Source organism: Carya illinoinensis, chromosome 1 (genome assembly GCF_018687715.1).
Source record: "Carya illinoinensis cultivar Pawnee chromosome 1, C.illinoinensisPawnee_v1, whole genome shotgun sequence".
NCBI lineage: Eukaryota > Viridiplantae > Streptophyta > Magnoliopsida > Fagales > Juglandaceae > Carya > Carya illinoinensis.
Window position 1 is genome coordinate 13257567 of NC_056752.1, and position 8489 is coordinate 13266055.

The 8489-nt window shown below is 33.8% G+C and overlaps 1 protein-coding gene across 1 annotated transcript; it reads left to right on the plus strand.

Moving 5' to 3' along the window:
- The first annotated feature begins 629 nt into the window (after positions 1-629).
- On the plus strand, positions 630-7177 carry LOC122311214 (cyclic nucleotide-gated ion channel 1-like). The gene is made up of 9 exons (XM_043125669.1): positions 630-763; positions 1995-2114; positions 2227-2809; positions 4150-4353; positions 4442-4758; positions 4991-5102; positions 5485-5721; positions 6031-6428; positions 6676-7177. Exons 2-9 carry the CDS (start codon positions 2086-2088, stop codon positions 6983-6985), a joined length of 2190 nt encoding a protein of 729 aa, XP_042981603.1. The 5' UTR covers positions 630-763; positions 1995-2085; the 3' UTR covers positions 6986-7177.
- Positions 7178-8489: the final 1312 nt, after the last annotated feature.

Consider the following 8489-nt stretch of genomic DNA (forward strand, 5'->3'; position numbering starts at 1 on the left):
AATACTAAATGGTTTACGTAATAAACTAAATATGATAAAAAAATAAGTCATATTATCATAATATTAAAATATACGAATATATTCAAAATTAGATATGATAATATTCTAATATAATTTTTTTCCTTCGAGTTAGTAAACAAATCCGTACTTCATATTTATTGATTTGTAATTCAATTGTAAATACGCTCTTTGTACTAACAAAAAAAGTTAAAATAGTAAGATCCTGATTTCTAATTTTCACATAATGTCCCTCCTTTATAAAAAAAGAAAAAGAGTTAAAAAAAAAAAAACTATATATAGATGTCCTTGTCCTCGCTATATTACTATGAGATTGAAATTATCATTTGACTATTTTCTTTTTGAAGAAAAAATTAACCGTCAACACTTTTTATTACTATTTATAATTTTATATATTTTTTTACTATTTAATTTTTTACATATTTATTATTATTATTTATTATTTTATTATTATTATTATTTACTATTCTTCTTAACAATTTAATAAAAAAAAATAAAGAAAAGAAGATTATAAAGTCAGGTCACATCCACGTGGGTCATTAATTAAGAATCTGACATTGAAAATATATAAATTTATAAAAACAACGAAATAATAGCTTGAGAGTGAGATACTGACAATGAAGTGCCACCACAAAGTTTCAGAACTCCATAATTGCATGGGGGCTCACTTTGGTCGCTGACTTCAGAGTAATCGCTCGTGCGAACTTTCTTCTTGTTTCTCAGCATCCATGAAACCAACACAGATGTAAGTAACTCCAAATATGCTCAGTTCTATGCATTTTCGTTCACTCTCTGTTTCAGTTTTTGTTTGGCAGATAAGAAACGGGTAGAAAAGAAAAGAAAAGAATACTAACCCCAGAGATCAGCAAGACCCTTTACACTGATATTGAGTTTGGTTCCCCATTTTCTCTTGGTAGAAATGGTTGGCTTTTATTTTTTGTTCTTTTTTTCAAGAGTAACTTTTTTCTTCTACTGTCTTTCCGTTCACCTTTCTATTTATTTATTTATTTTTTAAGCAGTTTCCGTTCACTCTACTCAGCAAACAAACAGAAAGTTTATATTGGAGTGCTTTTCTTGGTTCTTCATTATTTTTCCATTTTCCAAATACTCGATACAAGGATGAAATCAAACCATACTAGTAAAAGACGATTATATTTAATGCCTTACTTTTTTTCTCTGCAACCAAACAGTACAGGTTATATCGGTTTTATTTATTTATTTATTTTATTACTACTACTCAAGTTGAGAAACTTGCTTTACATTTTGATCGTTTATCATGCTGTCTCACCAAAATCTTGAATTCTAATTAATTTCTACTCCTGACAGTAAAAACGAGATTATAAGAGTGGTCGAAAGTGATCAAATCGTGTTACCCAAAGTTGTCGCTTGACGTCAGAGTTGACTAGTCCCTGCTCGAAAAAGTAATAATATGAAATAAACGGTATATAAGGCTATAAGCTCAAAATGTATGAATTTTGTGTAAACTTTTATAAAAAGTAAATTCTATCGTAAAAAAGGTATAAAAAATTTATTTTTTCTCGACGAGCCCATATTTTTATAAAAGATTTATATAAGAATTGTACATTACATTGTGAATTGTGCCCATGCATTAATCAAAGAGCAGTGTTACGCAGCTGTATAGAGTGTATCGCTCATTTTGAATGCATGCATATTTTTTTTAGATTTTTTTAATATATTTAAATATTTTTAAAAAATAAAAAAAATTAATATACTTAAAATTACTTTCTTAATTATTAAATAAAAAAAATTTAAAAAAAAAATTTTTTGTAACCAGCGATCACTTTGAGGGGTACATGAAGAGGGCGCACAAGTATTTTCCTTACTCAAATATTTGTCATAAATTGCTAAAAATATCACATTTCTTATTCATATTTTTTGGCTTTCACATTCCGTAGCATGGGACATTCTGTAATTACATTGTAGAGAATATCGAATCTGAACTTCTACTTCTGCAGGGCCTAGATTTCAGCTTTTGATATCTGTAACTGAAGTGTGTCAAAATCACGAGTTGAGCTCTTCCCATTGGAGTTCTAATTGGCCGCAGGAATGGATTCCAGGCGAAATAATTTTGTAAGGTTAGTTTGTTCAGGCCCGAGTACTTCTCCCAACAGTCTCCATTTATTTGCGCGGTTTCCTCTGGTTTGGAATTTGACACTTTCTTTTAATGCTTTCTTTCATGTTTGAAAGGTGGAGTTCGGAGAAATCTTCCAGTTTTGCGCATCAACATTCCATGAACGATAGAAAATATTCAAGAAACAGTTCTAGACCCACATTTGGCAGAGTTTTTGAGAGGTTTCGGAGAGGATTTGAGACAATTAGAAGTTTGAAAAACAACCCAATAAGCATCCCTTCTGTAGATGGTCAGCCACGAAAAGATCACTCAGGTCCTAAGAAGACTGAAATCTTTGACCCTCAGGATCAATTTCTTCAAACATGGAACAAAATATTTGTGCTTTCTTGTGTGGTATCAGTGGCATTGGACCCACTCTTCTTTTACACCCCAGTTTTGAAGGTGAATAAGGAGAAGCAATGCTTAAGCTTTGAATCGGACAAAACTCTGGAGATTATTGCTTCTGTTCTTCGTTCAGTCACAGATGCTTTTTATGCAATACATATATACTTTCAGTTTCGAACTGGGATTATCCCACCTTCTTCTCGTCATCATGTGTTTGGATGGGGAGAGTTGATTGTTGATCCTAAGGCAATCGCAAAGAGATATTTGTCCACATACTTCATTATCGACATTCTGGCAATCCTTCCCTGCCCACAGGTATGAGTGTGATATTCAAGCAATCTCCAAGTATCTGTTATCTGTTTTATTACTATGATAGCTCTGTTACATATTTTATATATATAGGTGCAAGTCTTACAATTAGGGGGGAGTCCGGTCCTGCCTGCGGAGATTTTGTGGACCGGATCGAATTTATTTGGTCTAAGGTTTTTCCACCTTAGATTGAACCGAACTCCCTACGGATCGGGACGGTCCGGTCCGGTCGGTCCACCTTTGACCCGGGATGGTTCGGTCCGGTCGGTCCACCCTTAACCCTATTATTTTTATTTATTATCCAATGATAATTTGTTTAATACTTATGTAATTATATTGTGATATATTTAATATATATAATAGTATACTATTATATATATTAATATATATATTAGTAATACGCTAATACTATTAGTCTATTAGTATATAGTAAATTAGTAATAGTTATTAACTTATTTACTATAACTAATAATACACTAGTACTAATACTATAACTAATAACTATATGTAATAATAGTATTACTATATCTCTTCAAACCCTCCACATTTATTAATACTCTATGTCATACTATATTAAATAATAGTAATATTCTTATTACTAATACTCTATGTAGTTATATTAAATACTATATTACTAATACTCTATGTAGTTATAGCGATTTAATACTAATATATTACATATTAAGTTAACTATACTAATACTATTATAAATTTATACATATATGATATATTATAATTTATACCATAACTCTTATAATTTGTTAATATATTAATATATACTAGTACCATATATTATAGTTAATAGTTATACATTAAAGAATATAATAATACATTGATACTAAATATATATAGTTATAGATTTATAATGATTTTGTTATTATGAATTTATGATTAGTATAACTATATAATAGTAATTAGTATTAATAGTAGACTATTAGTATAGCTATATATTAGTATTACTTATAGTGATTTAATATAACTATATAGTCTATATTAATATAAGTATAACTATAGTATATTATACTATTAGACTATTAGTATTATTTTTTTAATACCATATTAGACTATTAGTATTAGTATAAATATTAGTATTGGTTAAAAATTATATAATTAATTTATAAAATTATTTATATAAATAATATATATAAATTATATATTATTTTTCATTCAGTCTGGTCCGGTCTTGTGTGGAAAACCCTTGGACTGGGACTAGACTAAATGAGTTCGGTCCTCCCAAAATTAGACCGGATCGGATCGGATCGGATCCAATTTAGTCCGGTCCAAAAATGTTTGGTGATCCGGACCGGCCGAATCTCACCACTATTTACAATTTTGACGTGTTGCAGGTGGTAGTACTTTTGGCGTCGAAAAGGGAAACGCCAATGGGGACGAAGGAAAAGTTGAAGTTAGTAATCTTCTCCCAATATGTGCCGAGGCTTTCACGGATCTACCCACTATATGTAGAAGTAACTAGGACCTCTGGCATTATGACTGAGACAGCATGGGCCGGAGCTGCTTATAATCTTTTCCTCTACATGCTAGCTAGTCACGTAAATTACATGAATTTTTGTTTTCTGGGTTCAAGTTCTTCAACCTATTAATCCAAGATTGTTTGTTAACGAACAATGTATGTACCAGGTAGTTGGAGCCTTTTGGTACTTGTTTGGCACAGAACGACAGGCTTCCTGCTGGAAAAAAATGTGCAGTAACATTACAGGTTGTCCAGATAAAGGTTTTTACTGCCGTGATGATAACCAGAGTAGTGAACGTGGCTATTTGCATAATATTAGTCGGTTTTGCCGTATTGTCGAACCAGATGATCAGAAGGGAAACTCAACTAATGAGGCCTTCGACTATGGAATATTTACTAAAGTTTTGAAGTCTGGAGTGGTGGAATCAAAAAACTTTTTAGACAAATCTTCTTACTGCTTTTGGTGGGGATTGCGTAGTCTGAGGTTAGTAATAATATATAAATCCTGAAAAAGATCCGGTCAAAGTTTTTGTTTCTACATGAAGGCCTCAAGTGGAAGAGAGGGGCCTTACATCATTTGTCTATCGATATTGATCTCACAGCGAGGGTGGCCGCCACAAAAATTTTCTTATTAAAGCTTTCTTTCGCATGTTCCAAGCAAATCTTGTCAACTTATAGTAAGCCATTTTTAACTTGTACCCTTCATTTTCTTTCAGTTCTCTTGGCCAAAACTTGGATACAAGTACATATTTCTGGGAGATAGTCTTTGCTGTTTCCATAGCCATCGCTGGGTTGGTCTTATTCTCATTACTTATAGGCAATATGCAGGTAACACTTGGTCCTCATGATGGATTCTCTTGCCAATCTATAATCTATTGTTGTAGCATTATGAGAACATTTTCATGCACTTCTAGTTTTTTCATTGTACAAAACCTTCCAACTAATGGTTTTATACAGAATCAGATCCTCACCTAATTCATTAATATAAATTACATGCTTAATTATTTGTATATATACTCCAGCCATCTTCAATCAGCAGTTCTTGTATTCTATTTTAGCCTTCTAGCTGCTATGTTGCCAAGGAAAACATGATGATATGCGTCTGTTCTTTCTAATACCATCCATTCAATTTCAACTAAAAACCTATTTGCCGAACACTCATTATTCTAGAATGGACTAAGGTGATATCATGTTTCTTGTGCTGTTATAGAAATATCTGCAATCCACAACAGTGAGAGTAGAAGAAATGAGAGTGAGGAAGACTGATACCGAACAGTGGATGTCCCAACGTATGCTCCCTAACGAGTTAAGGGAGCGGGTTAGACGATATGAACAGTACAAGTGGCTAGAAACAAGAGGTGTGGAGGAAGAGAATGTCATCCGTAACCTTCCTAAGGATCTCAGAAGGGACATAAAGCGCCATCTTTGCCTCGATCTTCTTAAGAAGGTAATACTTGTTGGCATATGAAATGAGATAGAGAGATTATTATCCAATGAAAATTTAGTTTATCACTCTCTCTTAAAAATAGAATACATTGCATTAGCCTATATATATAGGCACAAACTGATCATATATACTTGATGATTATAAATTATTCCTGAAAAAATAAAATGACACTCTTCAGAAACTAAAAGACAATTTTGAGAAACTAAAAGTGTCTCTTGAAGAATTCAAAAGTTTTCTTCGTAGAATGCACAAACATCTTCGTACGATTGATCATGTACCGTTCATCATCGAGTTAGTTTTATCTTTAAGGTGCCCATGTTTGAAAAGATGGATCAACAACTATGGGATCCGTTGATTGATCGTCTCAAGCCAGTACTTTACACACAAGACAGCTACATTGTTCGTGAAGGGGATCCAGTGGACGAGATGCTCTTTATCATGCGAGGAAACCTAGCCACTTGCACTACCAATGGTGGAACAACTGGTTTTTTCAACACTGCTGATCTTAAAGCCGGTGACTTTTGTGGAGAAGAGCTTCTTACTTGGGCCCTATATCATGCCCAGTCCTTGACAAAATTCCCAATTTCAACAAGAACAGTGGTTGCAAAAGCAGAGGTTCAAGCCTTTGCTCTAATGGCCGAGGATTTGAAGAGTGTGGCTTCTCAATTTCGGAAACTTCACAGCAAGGACTTGCAGCACACTTTCAAGTAAGGCTTTTAAGCCATGCCTATTAACTTTTTGGATAATTATTCTATCGCTATCAAAATAGACTAAGATGATGGTTTTGTCTTGCTTTGTTGCACTGTCATTTTCACAATAATTATTTATAATAACTTGAACAAATATTGAAGCGTTTGATAAAAAGAGTTCAATTATTGCTATTTGAAATCTAATAATCTTCCTCATCTGCGGGAATTATCCTTGATAGAATTAAATATGCAAAAATCACTACAGGTTCTATTCCCATCAATGGAGAACATGGGCGGCCTGTTTTATCCAATCAGCTTGGCGCTGCTGCTCTAAGAAAAAACATGAGAGGGCTTTGCGTGATGCTGAAAATAGACTGCAATTTGCGTTGGCAAATGAAGCTGGGACCTCGGCAAGTCTTGGTGCAGCTATTTATGCATCAAGGTTTGCTGCCCATTTACTTCAAGTCGTGCGACGACCAAAGGGTGGACGCATCACTACCAGAGCGCCACAAAGAGTGCTACAGCTACTACCACCGAAGCCTGCTGAGCCAGATTTCAGTGCTGAAGGTCATTAATTAGTAGTTTATATGGCGTTTCAAGAGATAATCACGCAAGTTTAGTTTTCACAAACATTGTTCATGTGCATGAGTTTTCTATGTTTTACATGTGTGTAATATGTACCAAGAAAACTTGCATCTTTATATTTTAAGCTATGTTTTCAGCCTCCCAGTGTCGATGAAAAGACTAAAATCCATTGACTTTCTTCATCTCCATGAGTACATTTTCTTTTCTGCGAAGGTTAAGGCATATATCTTCAAGGGCTTCAAAACAAAATTATTACCTTTCTATTTTAGACTTCAAGTGACCATTTGTTGTCATTAGAGTCAAAATCAATCTATCTACTTTTTATATCAAAACATAATTCATTCATAAGAAATATTACAGATATTTATCAAGTCACATCGCTTGAGAAATAAAGTTTGGAATACAATTCCACCACATCATTAACCTTTCAACATTACAAGCATATCGGGCGAGCCTATGTTCTGCCTCATTGCCTAGTTAACAAACATATTGAATGGAATACTTATGCCTATATTCGCACAAAGTTGAAGGCCTCGAAAAATAGCAAGCAGTTCAATAGATTCAGGATCTGCCACTTTAGTTTCAATCTTAGAAGTTGTCATAATTATATCACCTCTCTCGTCTCAGAGTATAATACCAACTCTTGTTCCATGAAGGTCACTAAACATAATACCATCCACATTTAACTTCGGATATCTTGGAGGGGGAGGCTTCCAGTTGAAGTATTCTTAGTTTTCAAGTTTGGCAAGGCCTCAATATCAGCAAACATTCTTTGTAAAGGTAAGGCATGCTCAATAACGTACATTCCTTGGCTCCATACACTCTGTATCATGAATCACTTTATTCTTTTTAAACCAAAACCCCCAAGAAATTAAGAAAAAGACTGTTAATCTTCACCCCTGCCACCTTCTTTCACTTTCATTGCAGTATCCATTATAGATAGATTTGGCTCCAAATTTCCCATCATAGGCAAATATCTACTCAAATACTCCTTTATTGTAGAACAATACAAGAGGGCATATGGCAGATCTTCTAACCCTGCTTTACAAAACCAACATACCTCTTTAGTAGGTATTTTCCTCTTGCTTAAATTGTGTTGGGTAGGAAGGCCCTCTTTGCAAGCACTCCATGCAAACACTTTTACTTTGTTGGACACCTTCATCTTCCATATGCTCTTCCATAAAGCTTGTTGTCTACGAGCATTAGAACCTTCTCTTGGGAAACTGTTGGACTTTTCTCAGATCAATCTATATGCACTTCACACACTGAATTTACCATTTTTCTCATATGACCACGTCCACTTATTAGGTTGCTCACTAGGACATATAATAATCTTCAGGATATCTGCTGCTACCTTTGGATTGAATAAAGCTCTTATTTTATCCACATGCCACCATTTGTGTTCTCATCAATGATACTGTCGACAGTGTCATCCCTCTACTCTTCCCTAATAATTGTATCTTCTAAATATAAGCCTTGATGCCCTACGACCCA